Source organism: Motacilla alba, chromosome 4 (genome assembly GCF_015832195.1).
Source record: "Motacilla alba alba isolate MOTALB_02 chromosome 4, Motacilla_alba_V1.0_pri, whole genome shotgun sequence".
Lineage (NCBI taxonomy): Eukaryota > Metazoa > Chordata > Aves > Passeriformes > Motacillidae > Motacilla > Motacilla alba.
The window spans coordinates 8,605,774-8,619,253 of NC_052019.1; the positions used below are offsets into that span (position 1 = coordinate 8,605,774).

A 13,480-nucleotide genomic window follows, 5' to 3' on the forward strand; every position below is an offset into this window, starting at 1 on the left:
TAACAATAATAATAACAACAACCACCAGCAAAATCAGCTGACGATCCTCATGTATTTTTAAGTGTGTAAGATCCATGCAGCCTTGGAAGAACAACATAACCAGCTGAATTACACATGGTAGTCTACCAGCCCTGTAATTTCAGTAGAGAAATAATCCTGCTTTAAATTCAAAGGGAATATGCTCATTTTCTAAATCCAAACACTGGAAATTTTGCTATTAACAAAACCAGCTTATTCTAAAAGAGGTTCAAGTAATTATCCTCACTTCTCTGGTTAAAAATTCCCTAGATTCACCAGTCATTTTTAAGGATGACAAATGTTTGAACAACAGTTACCTTTTAGACACTCTGTACATTAGATTATACAGGATTCACTGCCAATCTGCCATGTTGTAAATTTTGACTATGAAGATAGCAAAAATGAATGTAAACCAATATATGGAAAGAAATCTGACATTTCACTACTAAAAAACTAAGCATCAGGCGTCATCAGTAAACTTTAAGCTTTAATTAAACTGTAGCTACTTCAATGGTTCATTTCCTTTCTGCTGCAGAACGTTTAACTCATTGTGCTCACAGGGACAAAAAGGATTTCTCCCTCTGCTCACATTATTCAGAAGCCACAGGTAAAGTCAGCTTCTGCAATCCACCCTGAAGAGCAGCAGTGTGCTTTCTTCTAAGAGGGGCTTCAGAAAATACTGAATTTTAAAAAGTGCACGTTGAGGTTTCACCTGCTTTTTTACTCTTTTTGGCATCATATCGCAGAAAGGCAATCTAGCTTTCAAAATACAAGGAACATTCTTCTTTCAGTGGTTACAGCTACTCTCAGAAAAACAAAGCAAGTTCTTCAGATGTGCTCTGCCTGTTACAAGCAGCAGTAGAGATTTGCTCTGCCTACTGCAAAACCAATGAACATATTTTATTCTACTGTCAATATCCAGAGTACAGAAATGACAAAAAAACTTCAAAGACATGAGGTCAGATGTCTTTAAAGGCAAGTTTGGCTTAACAGAGGGCAAGGCCACAAACCCTCTAATCCTGCACATTCCTCAAGCCTCCTCCATTAACTTTGCTCCTATTCTGATTAGAATTTTAAACTGCCTTGTTGTCAGAGAATAGCTTCATTGCTACTGCCAGCCTGTGCTTCAGTTCATGCTCCAAAGGGAGCACAACCAGCTGCCTCAATGGAGCTGCCACTGCAGGAGCCTGGTGCAGGCACAGGGATGCCACGTGCTTCCCCCCACTCCTGCTGTGCCCTGCTCTGCTCACCAAAGTCCACAGATCTGTCTGACACACCCACACTGAGAAACCAACACTGAGATATGTGACAAACTGCACTGACACTCCTTTACTGCCATAGTTTTGAATCAACTCTAAGTTTTGGCCACAGCCACCTCAGAAAAACTAATCCAGTTTTCCCTCAACAACTGTGCACACTTAATTTAAAAGAAACCAAATTTCACACTCCCCCACCCAATTCTTTAACACACAGAGAGTACATATACTACATTTAATTTCTAGTCAGTGATACAGAAAGGTTTCGGTGTTTTTAAAATGGTATGATCCTCTGATCCTGCACCACTTGATGTAAACCTCCTTGATTCTGCACCACCAAAATCCATGGGGACCCTGCCATCACTTGGAATGGTCTAGAAACAAGCACCAGGAAAGCAAAGAGCTCTGAAACAGGGCAGGATTAAGGAGTACTGCAAAATCCCAAGTTTGCTGACTTTTGAACATCCCTGTACAGCAGCCTCACATGCATATAGAGTATAGGTAATGTTTTATCACAAGGATGTTCAGTGTCACAGGCCCCTAAGTGACATACCTGTGCATCAAGCAGATGATGTGATCTGTGTGTTTCTTAAGCAGATTGCAGCAGTTTGGCAGAAATGGTTCAAACACCTTCATTGCAAAGGCACAGAGATAGCACTACCATGTAATTATGCTTTGGTAGATGTAATACTAATATTTTACACACAAAATAAAAGTCAACACAAGCACCTGGCTTAGATATTAATTAAAACATTCAAAGCCATAATTTGCTGCTCAGCCTTTCCAAAAATTCAGCAAGAGCCCTTACTGCTTTTTCTCAGAGTCTCAACAATCTGTATTGTTTTCAAAGTTGTCAGCCACCAGCAGGACACCAAAAATTTTCATACCTAATAGATATTTATCTTCTCTGCCAGTTCTGATTTAATTATATGGATAAACATAATTAAATACAGTACTTATCTTTGCCTTATGGATATTTTAGGATAATACAGTTTAAAAATTAATTACCTGTAATCCCACAAAATAATCAGCTCTGTATATGATGTTACTCCATGAGCTAGAATACCTAGTTGGCTATAAAGTTATAGAAATTTACAGAGAAATTCACTGGGATGTGATCACATTCTGCAGTAACATGTTCGATATTCTTACAACAGGCACACAACTGGAATACAAAATGCAGCTGTTTTTAACAGAAGACTTCTGAATCTATTTTCATGCCTTAACTATCGGTGCTGGAGACTGGAGAAAGACTCCAGGGAAAAACACTTTTCCTTTGTTGGGGAGCAAAAGTATTGGTATCAAATATCATTCCATCTTCTTCACAGGTTTCTATAAACCTTCTCACAGAGTATGGATTGCAGCCTGATGAGTTAAAAAAATCTGATAAGGAAAAAAGCCCTACACAGCTTAGGGACTTTGAAAATTAATTCAATTACTCTGTATGAACAGCACACTTATTTGCATCTCACTGTTATTTTCATTCAATGTATTTTCCATTCAAGAATATTACTGAAGGATTTTTCTGAGCTCAGTTCTTGCCAGTATTTGAGTTCCTTCTATTCAGAGACTGCCAGACATGGAATTTCATATTACTTCTTGCTTGAATTTTTGCTCTGATAGATGTTATCTCAGTAAGAACACTTTGCCAACTTTGTCTCCCAGACAACTGAAGTCACATTTTTTTAATGTTCCCTTTCCTTTACAGAATAAATAGAGGTCTTAAAGTATATCAGAACTTTCCAAAATTGAATATGAAAGATTTCTATTTCTTCAAGTTTGCATTGAAAACTGTAGTTATTGAACAAACAAGCATTTTACAAATTTGTTTTCAACCCCAGAGCTACATTCACAGTAAAAAATTAAAATTAAGTGAAAATCAAATGGGTTGAGCAATACACTGACTTAACTGACTTCCATTTTCCACGTTGTGAAATATGAGAATAATAAAGTAGAAAACACAGATTATGAGAAGAATATTAGCCTTTAAATATCTTTTTGGCTTTAGACAGCAAGTAGAATGCTGGGGAAAATATCTGCAATTGCCACATATTGAGAATAAGGTATCTAATGCAAACTTCATGGACTTTTCAAGCTTTAGTACCAATAAAGCTTTTTCTTCCTAATTTCAGTTTTGCCCCTCAGTTCACGTTGTTATTCTTAACCCAGTGGTTTATAACACCATAATTACTCCAAAAAAATCCAACAAACCAAACATGTTGATTTGTCAATTTTAATTCTCAGATTTCAATGTGAATATCACTAATGTACCTAAAAATAAGACTTCTGGACAAAAATACTAGGAGGCTTTCAAGGGACACACAAGGATGTGGTCTAGATATTTATAAAGGCTAACTTCAGAAATAGCTCCCCTCTGAACCACCCCTGACAGAGCTCACATTCTTCCTCAGGAGATGCCTCACCTCTAAGGGATGAGAGGAGATCAATCTGGATAAACTATGTGAAACTATTCTTGTATCAGACTGTCACCATGACATCCAGGCAAGGCAATAAACTGCTGAAAATTGGACACAGGGAAAAAACCCAAACCTTTCACATTATCTCTAAGAGATTTCTAGGAACAAAAGTTGCACTTAGTATATAATTCTAAGAAAATCACAGGGCTTATGGATTAGAAAATTTTTTAACACCCAGATAAAATACTGAAGAGTGAACATAAATATCCTTTAAAGATACAGCTCAATTTCTCCAAAGTAACAGATCAGTCTTCTAAAAACCTCAGCTAAGAAAAAAATATTTTAATGTTCTTTTTGCTTGAGCCAAAGCCTACATCTCCAATGGCAACCCTCACTGAAGCATTATGGAAAGTATAAAGTGATTCACCCTGTAAAAAACAAATCTACAATATGAAATACTGATAGTCATTTCTATTAGGTTAAGAATTATCTGAGTATTGCATCATAGCACAACAAGAAAATGTAATAAGCCTAGTTAAGCAGAAACATTGATGCTAATTAGAAACAGAATCTCCCAAAAATAAACTCTAACTTTAGTACTTCAGGCAGCATCTAACCACAGAAGGAAAATGTGAAATGCTATAAAATGATACTAAAAAAAAAAAAAAAAACAACCCAAAACTTTATGCATAGAGATTAAAAGTTCAGAAACCTACCATGAAATGAAAAGCTACATTTAGTTATTTCATGGGTATATCAGGCTGAGAGGAAAATGCAGTTTATGGTTAACATAGCAAACAGAAACACTTTTTAAAGCATTATGAGTTTTCAGGACTCTGATTTTCACTTGAGAAGAGAAGCAATTACAACTATCATTTATTACTTGCCTTATTTTTCTTAGCAAAGTGTGAAAAGGTCTGAAGAGTTCAGACATATCTTCTGGTTTATGGTCCAAGTTTAATGGTCCCTCGGAGTAGACAACAAGGCCACTGTAATGCAAACACATGCATCAACACACACAAATGAAAACTTTATTACACAAAGCAACCACTGAACAGTCAGAAAAGCAACTGTCTATAAACATTGCAACAACATTTAACTACATCTCGTTATCTTATTTTTGTCTTATTCACCCACAGCTAGAAGTAGATGCTATTTAAAGTAACAGGAAAAAGATCCCTTCCACTCTGTTCCCCTTTCTTAAACATGGCAGAAAAAGCAACAGAAGCATAAAGGAAAGAACGCACATTTATTTCATTGCTGCAGCTGAATAAAAAAAAAAAAAAAAAAAAAAAGAAAACACAAAGATAACCCCTCAAAGGAAACCTATTATCAAGTACACTGGGGGAGGTCCACTGATTTGAGATACTGCAGATGGCTTTTCCTTTCCAGTCTAAATAATTTCCAGGTAAGGTAGCTGACTCCTAGCTCCTAGTTTCCTACCTCTAAGATATATATATATAATGTGGTATTGACAATATGGTAAAAAAAGGAAACAGATTTTCTTAATCACATAGAACATATTTTGAAGAAACCATGCTTTTAAATCAACTCAGCACTTCTTCAGATTTCCCTGGAAAGAGGTAAATCCACAATCCTGAGAGCTTCCAGGTACTTCACTGTAGGCATCTCAATAGCTCCTGACCAAATCACCACTGCCCAAACCTGTTTGTGTGCCATGGATTAAATAAAATTCACCTTCAGATCTGCTGTGCCACACCACACTGGGTCCGAGAGTGGATTCCCAAAAGCACCACTCTGCTTTCAACTATTTAATCCTCTGCCCACTGCAAAACCAATGTATGTTTCCCAAAGGCAACCTGCTCTCACAGCTGAGATTACATCAGTTTTCTTTTTCAAAGGCCATTTTCCCCTTCCTGTCCATAGTGGCAGTGCTCTGTTACTCAAGATATTTCAAAGGCATGTTCCTTTTCTTAAACTCAAATTCCACATTGCTCCAGACAGCCATCCAGCATCCAAATCACCCAGAGTAACAGCAACCCTTGCCTAACACAAGTCAAAGTCCTCCTCCCTAGCAAGCACTTGTGTGACCACCAAAGGCACTCTGAGACACAGCAGCAAAGCTGATGTCACAAGCTATAGGAATTTCTCTGAAGTATTAAAAAAAAAAAAAAAAGACCAGGGGATTAGGGTTTTGAGGGCACGAGCAGGGAAGAAGAGAGGAGAGTCAGAAAAAGTTGCTTCCTTTGCAAGCCACTTTTTTTTTGTGGCTTAAGACAAATTATCTTGTTGCCAGGGATACATAATTTTATCTTTTTCTCTGTGCTTGCCAAGCTTCAACAAGCATGCTGCCACAAAGTGAAGCAGCTATTGCTGACTCATGTCTTATGTTCTGCATAAGCAAATGTTACTGCTTTGCTCAGTGAAAGCTCAAGGCTACTGTCCTCAAACTTCTACCTGATGCAAGTCACTGTTCCTTTGGCTTTCAGGCACTTTGCATGCCACAGAATTTAACTCTTGCAAGAAATAAGGGGAAAAAAAGTGAGCTACAGCATTACAGAAAAAAAATATATTATGAAATGGCTTCTGTACACGTGTAACATTTGAAAGAGCTCTGTGATACTTCATGATAGTCATTTAGTTTCTTATCAGTGGATAATTAGGAGCACTTAAACTTCTTTTCTTCTCTGTCCCTCTTTGTAATTTGGGATAGACATGATCTATTTGCCAGAGAGCCCTGGTTTTCCAGTCATGATGTGTTCTCCTCCACCGTGTCTTCCAGCAGCTTCAAACTGAGTTCTCACATTCCTGTTGTCTTCCAATAATCAGATTATTACTGTTATTATTTTTAGAATGACAGTTAGAGACAATATACTATTTAACAGGAACAACAGGCCACAGGGATTTCCTGAGGAGAAGTCTATTACACTTAGGATTTGAGGGTTTTTATTTCCCTCAATTATCCTACTTATATTAGCTAACTGTAAAACATTCACAATGGTAAAATATTAAAAATATGCTGGCTTTACTCCAGAGAAACTGCTGCTTTAGTAAACCATGAAGACTCATTAGGAAAAATGCATCAGATTTGTTCAATATTACAAAAACTACATGGAGCAAAGACACTGTCAATGAGTGGCCAATACGGGGCAAAAATCTACACAAAAGTTACACATTTTAACACTTTCCTTCAAGAGAATTAAGCCTAATTCAACAGTTACAATGCAGTTTGCCATGATAATTCCATCCGAACCTAGAGTCACTGAGAAAAAACACACAAATTTAATTGAAAATTTGTAGTTTTCAAGACTTGTATCCTTAGGTCATCGTAATTTTGAGTGTCACGAAATATGTGCTTTCAAAAAATATTTCTGACAACATGACATTACAAAGAATGATGTTCCTAATTTTTAAATTTTGCTGGAGTATGCCTGATCAATTGTTCCTGCCTGCTCTATTTAGAGATCTACCATCTTTCTTTTTTTGCCTTGCTATTCTACATTAAACTGGTAATGATTTAGAACAAAACAATCCTCCTCTTTAATTTTTTTAAAGACTGTTAGAGCAAACTCAGGTGAAAAACAGACCATCAAAATTCTAAACACAGCTTTTCCAATCTCCAATAAACCTTTAAATGAGGCAGAGCAGAAAGTAGTTAAAAATTACTTACCATACAATGGCTAATCTTGGAATTGTAAACATTAAAGCTGGTTCATAGTCATCTATCATATCTTGAGTGAGGTATCCAAGCCTTAAGGCTCTAAGCAGAAGAAAGAAATTACTTAGTAAGACATCAAAGTCTTGAAGGACACATTTCACTAAGGAAAAATTTGAAAAAATTGTTATAAGCCAAACCAAACTGGTGTTGTACAATCTAAACCACTATATATATAACTGATTGCTTAAGTCTCTGCTTTAAAGATAAAAATAGTATAATAACATAAATGCAAGAAAAAAAAAATCCCTTTAAGCATTTAAAGCTTTTACAGTCATTCAAAACACAATTCACTTTTATGAAATTTTCTCTATTTACTATTTCATGTCAAGCTTCAGCTGACAATTTTTCAAATAAAATAAACATTTTTAAAGTAATGGGGAAAGTACTTGGTTTCATTTTCAAATACAAACTGCTTTAATTATCAAGGTCAATCTCCCCCTTCACTAACAAAAAACCTAAAGAAACCACCCAAGAACATCCCAGTTGTACACAATAACTCTTACTGAAGTCTAATATTTAATATTTGGGGGAGACTTCATTGTCTTCAAGTAACTTCTCAAATGTCTTAAGCCCCTTTTAAACTAAACCCCATTTTGCTTGGATTTTTTACTTTGCTGTATTTTCCAGGTTGCTTCACAATTTCCAGATTTCTCCATATGTCTCACAACATCCTTAAATTTCTTCTGACTTGTTCGTATCAGTGTTTAAGATGGGAATGAAAACTGCACACGAGTCCTGCTTTTGGTCCCCAAAAGAATGGAAATAACTTTTCCTTATTCCTTGTCAGCATTGCCCGCCAGTACTGCTGGGGGTGGATGGGACACGAGCACAAAGCAAACCCTGGTTGGTGTCCAGAGTGGATGGACACACTGGTGTGTGGCCCATCCTCAGTACCTGTTCTTCCTACAGCTCAGACACATTTCCCAAAGCTAAAACTAAGAAACCATCTTCTTCCTCTTACTGGACAAATAAAGAATCCCAGAATTGTCAGGGTTGGAGTGGACCTCTGGAGATCAGCCAGTCCAACCCCCCTGCCAGGCAGGGTCATCTAGAGCAGGTGACACAGGAACATATCCAGGTGGGTTTGGAATGTCCCCAGAGAGGGAGACTCCACAACCTCCATGGGCAACTCTTCTGCCACCTCAAAGTAGAGAAATTCTTCCCCATGCTGGTGTGAAGTTCTCTTGTTGTAATTTATGGCTGTTACTCCTTGTCCTGTCCCCAGGCACTACGGCAGAGAGTCTGGCACCATCCTCTTGACAACACCTTTGAGATATTTGTGTGCATTGATCAGATCCTCTCAGTCTCATCTCCTCTAAACAGGTCCAGCTCCCCCAGCCTCTCCTCCTAAGAGAGATGCTCCAGACCCCTCATCATCTTTGTGGCCTCTGCTGGACACGTACATGCCATAGGTGAGTGTGTGTCTGTGTAGCAGCCCCTTGACTGATGGAGGGTAATTCTTCCTACTTGTGACCTTTTCTCAGGTGTAATCCAGCCTCCCAAAATGCCTGAAACACCTCTGATCTTGGTGCCATGTACAAACTGTGGCAGCGTGCTCTGTACTCCTCCATCCCTTGATGAAAGGATGGACCACAGCAGACCCAGGGTCCTGCTTCCAAGTTCTCCTCACATGACAGTGAAGCCAACACTTATCCTAAGGGCCTCTTACAGTCAGCTGGTATCTAATAATTTACACAGAACATGATTCACTAATTTTCTTTTAAGAACTGTGCTGCACTGCTCAAAACCTCACTTAGGCTGACTATTTCACATGCTGCTCCCCTCTACTGCCCATCTGCAGGCTAGTTAATCTGTCACAAGGGGGAAGGGAAAAAAAGTTGTTAAACACAGTAGATTACAAATTCATACTTTTCTTTGCACCTTTTACTTCTAGAACTTATGGATTCCTGAATTGATTTCTTTCATCATTGTCCCTTCACACATACGGAGCCCAAGACAAATCCTTTGAGATTTGAAAGAGCTTTTATGAGTTCTTTATGAAAATCACTGGAGGTTCACAGATTATTTGAATCATCTCCCCATGCATTCTTGCATGAAATATCATTAAGTCTTGATGCCTTGAACAGATTTAGCTTATTTAAATGCTGAGTCTTCATGTGCACATTTGTAACTAGGCATACCAACAATACAGTTATTGTTGGATTATTAACTCTTGTGTTTTGGTGTTTTGTTTTGTTTTTTTTTTAATAGAGAAAACAAAAAAAAACATACACTTGTGCCTGCCAAGCATGCTTAATACCTTTGAACTTGGATACTTACTAGAAAAGCAAAATACCTGGTGTTTTATGATAATTCTTCAATATTAATAGTTAATGTACTTCAATAAAAACTCAGACAAAGCAAACACAAAAATTAAGATCTAGTCCTTAACTTACCTCTCCACAGTTTCACAGAACAGTACAATAACCTCTTGCTGTACATAGTATTCTTTTGGAGACTTCACAGGTACCATGGCTGACACATAACTACAAAAGTTATAAAATAATGTACCGCTGTTTCACATGCTTTAACAAACAAGATTATAAATAAAACCAAACCTAGGACAAATAATCTTAGAAATCTAAGATGATTTCCTGTACCAATTTGTATTTATTTCAACAGCACTCACTAAAAAATCTGTACTGTGTAACAATCTGTGAGAAACACAGCCAAATTACTTATTGTAGTGGAATTGAGGCAGCAGAAGTCAGTAGTAATTTAGAAATATTATAATTATATAGCACATTTATGATACAATGTTGTAATTATGATAGCACATTTAGCTATCAGAACCCTTTACCGTATGGCACAGTGCCTTGGAGGGATCTTTACTGCCCCATCTTACAGACAGAATAGTTTACTCTGCATTTCCTCAATTAAAAAAAATCTGACTTAAACCAAACATTTTATCTATAATGATTTTACCTGAAATTAGAATAGAGAAATTCAGTTACCCAGATGAGACAGTTTATGACACTTAAAATCTGGCCTCATTTCTAGGGGAATTACTAGCAAAAGCACTAATTCAACAAGGTAAGAAACACTGGTAGGAGTTCAGTGATTTTCTGTCACTGTGTTACTTAATTGGTCATTTGTAGAATTCAAGTAACACAGAAAGGGAAGAAGTTGTCTGCAAAACAATGGTGAAGAAAAATGCTGTACATAGAGTTGGTATTGACAGGCCAAGACCTGCACAGACACTGCCAAGAACCAGTTGCTGATTGTCATTGGTGTTTGCACTCAAACTCACACTTAAAAACATGTTTTTAGACACCAGTTTCAATAAAGTGTTTTCAGTGTAACAGAATAATGATGCCTTTGTTAATCAGAAAAAAACCTGTTTACCTGAGTAAAAGAACCCAAGAGAATAACAACATTGAGCAAGGACAAGTAGTAATGTGGGACATGACAGTCTATAGGTTATTCCCAAGAAATATTAAAAGACTACCCAGTTCTAAGAAACATGTTCTGCTAAGGGCAGCAGTGACTGTGTCATATTAGATCCATAGATAATCCTGCCCATTATCTTGTCTGTGGCCAGCACCACAAACATCTTACACACAGGCAGGTAGCTGGTTACACTCTGAAGCACAATGCAAGACTGGTCAATGTGACCCTTGATGCAAAAAAGCATCATCCCAAAAATATTTTTTTTTCCTTAAGCTATAAACCTCAAAGTCATTTTTCAATCACAAGTTTTCAAATCAGTGATTTCCTGTGGTTAATTATGGTTCATGTAAAAGCACTTCCTCCATCAGAATTCAATTTGCCTTCTTAAATTCACTGGGTACATCTTGCTTGTACCACTAAGCACAAGAGAACAAATCTCAGTCTCTAGAATATTCGTTATCATTCTTTTCTTTTTAAACATCTCTTTGTTGCCTTTTCTCTGACAAAGAAAACATTAAGAGATTTATGGTTTCCTTTTGTGTCTTGGAAATTCTCCCTCAAATGCCATATGCCAGTATGCAAATGGAGGATTATAGTTTAGTTGTAGAGAGCAAATGTTGATTACTAAAAAGCTATTTAGTTTTCATTATTGTTACACTGGAAGGAAAAATCTAACAATACACAAATTACTAAAGAATTCAAACACAATGATAAAAAATTTACATCCTTTTTCCACTCAAAGAATATAGAGTGAAACAGTCAATTTCCAAAATCCAACAAGCCAAAGACCAGTTGCAGTGGCTAAGACACGGCTCACAACACATTTACTTCATCTCTTTTACCTTAATTCAAACTCAGCAAAAAGGACATCAAAATGCTTGAGGGAATCTTTCATTTTTTCTGTGTAGAGGTTCAAATCCCTTAAGGCCTGGTCACGAATGATATTTCTGACTTCCTCTAGGCTTCGGGTCAGATCCTTGGCCAAGGGCCTCATAGCCATACTCTCAATTTCACGATTCATGATAATTGAACCAGCAGCCAAACACTATGAAAGATATGAAGAGATAAAATATTAGTTTTCACAAAGTAAAAATACTTCTATACTCAAAAACAAAGCACAAGATGTGCTATTTAATAAGATGTGCTTTTGAACAAGGGCAGTACTTAGCCCCAGTTGGCTGCACATTATTAAACAAGTGAATGATTTAAGGCTGGTCTGTCAAGAGTCAAAAGCTTTCACAGAAAAGGTTAGGGAGCAGCTCAGCCAGGGAGAGATGAGAAGAGGAAAAGGCTGAAGTACAAGAATGTCTTAGGGTGACCACAGTGCTGACAGAACTAAAGTTATTCTCCCACCAGTTAGGCAATAAGCATTAGTGGGATAGATGCTCTATGCACACACAGATTCCCTGCATAAAAGAGGTGGGAATCCAGCAGAACTACAGTCCATGGACTGTTTCGATTTGGGCTTTGATTTGCATTTTTTTTATTCTAAAATAAATCTGTTCCCTTATAAAAAGAACAAATTCTGCAACTGTGATGTGTTTTACAGCGAAACTGCTCACACTGGCTATCACACAGGGATCCAGTTAGGTCAGTATCCTGCTTCCCACAGATATCATGATAATATACAAAAATCAGGTCACTGAGTGATTCTTCCCTTCCAGGGTCTAGAAAGCAACTATTTAAGACTCCTTGCCCCAGGCACTATACATGGACTCTCTCTATCCAGCTGACAAAGACATCAACAGTAGATTTTTACTGTAATGCATTAATAAAACTTTTTTTTTTTTAAATCTTGCCACTAAACACAACTGCTGGCTTTATTCTTTGATGGTTACATTTGGAAGACAATGAGCACCAATATAAATCACACCTGCTTCATTAATAGAAACACTTCTGTTAACTGAGAAAATACACAAGAAAAGGTTATTCTCAAAGATCAGGAGTTTTTTTCCCTTTTTTAAATCTCCAATTGCAGCTGTGTCACCCCTCTCTCCCAGGCATCCTGTGGGTGGGAGCCACAGTATGAGGGACCTGCAATCCCAGAAGGGATCCTTTCTCAGCAATCTGAGGCATTGATTTGAGGGCATTCAGAGAAGATCATGTTCTTCTTATCAGCCAAAGCAGTATTTGTGGGAAGTATGGATAGAGTGTTACCTGCTGATAGGTGTTCTCAGTCTGATAACTCAGTGATTGTACTGACAGGGACAGAAGTGTGTACTCATAAAGCTCACACAACCTTCTTGCTACATGAATTTACAGGAGAACAGTGCCTACAGCAGTAGGAGTTGGCATTACATCATCACTGCATATGTTACCTTCCCTGAAACCAACAGGTCTCTCCAGCCTGAGGGTTACAAAGTGAAAGTTTGATTTGGAAACAGGTTTAACTTATATATCACAGCAGAGAATAAAACAAGACTTAGGACAGGATTACAAAGCACTGACATGCCAAATTAATTTGGTAAATTCTGAGACTTCTCTGACTCAGAGAAGCCTACAATTAACAACTGTCAGAGCAAGAAACAGAACATATGGAGGCATACTGGACTGAACAAGACAGGAAATCTTCATGGAGAACATGCACTTGCAAAAGAAAGAGAAACTGGTAGAGAGAAAAAAAAAGGGGTATTAACAGGAGGCCGAGGATTACTTCAAATACAAGAGAGGCATCACTGATAACAAGATCACAACATGCTGTTGTGTGGTGGGATGCCTAG

At 37.5% G+C, this 13,480-nt stretch overlaps 1 protein-coding gene across 5 annotated transcripts in view; it reads right to left on the minus strand.

Annotated features, from left to right (window-relative positions):
- Nucleotides 1–13,480, minus strand: part of ZFYVE28 (zinc finger FYVE-type containing 28) — a 146,041-nt gene that overhangs the window by 47,173 nt on the left and 85,388 nt on the right. For all 5 annotated transcript variants that reach the window (XM_038134253.1, XM_038134252.1, XM_038134250.1 and 2 more), the window contains exons 4-7: nucleotides 11,603–11,805; nucleotides 9,767–9,856; nucleotides 7,323–7,412; nucleotides 4,579–4,680 (exon numbers count right to left, since the gene is read on the minus strand). In XM_038134253.1, coding sequence (XP_037990181.1) covers nucleotides 4,579–4,680; nucleotides 7,323–7,412; nucleotides 9,767–9,856; nucleotides 11,603–11,805 — 485 coding nt within the window. The remainder of the gene's footprint in view (nucleotides 1–4,578; nucleotides 4,681–7,322; nucleotides 7,413–9,766; nucleotides 9,857–11,602; nucleotides 11,806–13,480) is intronic.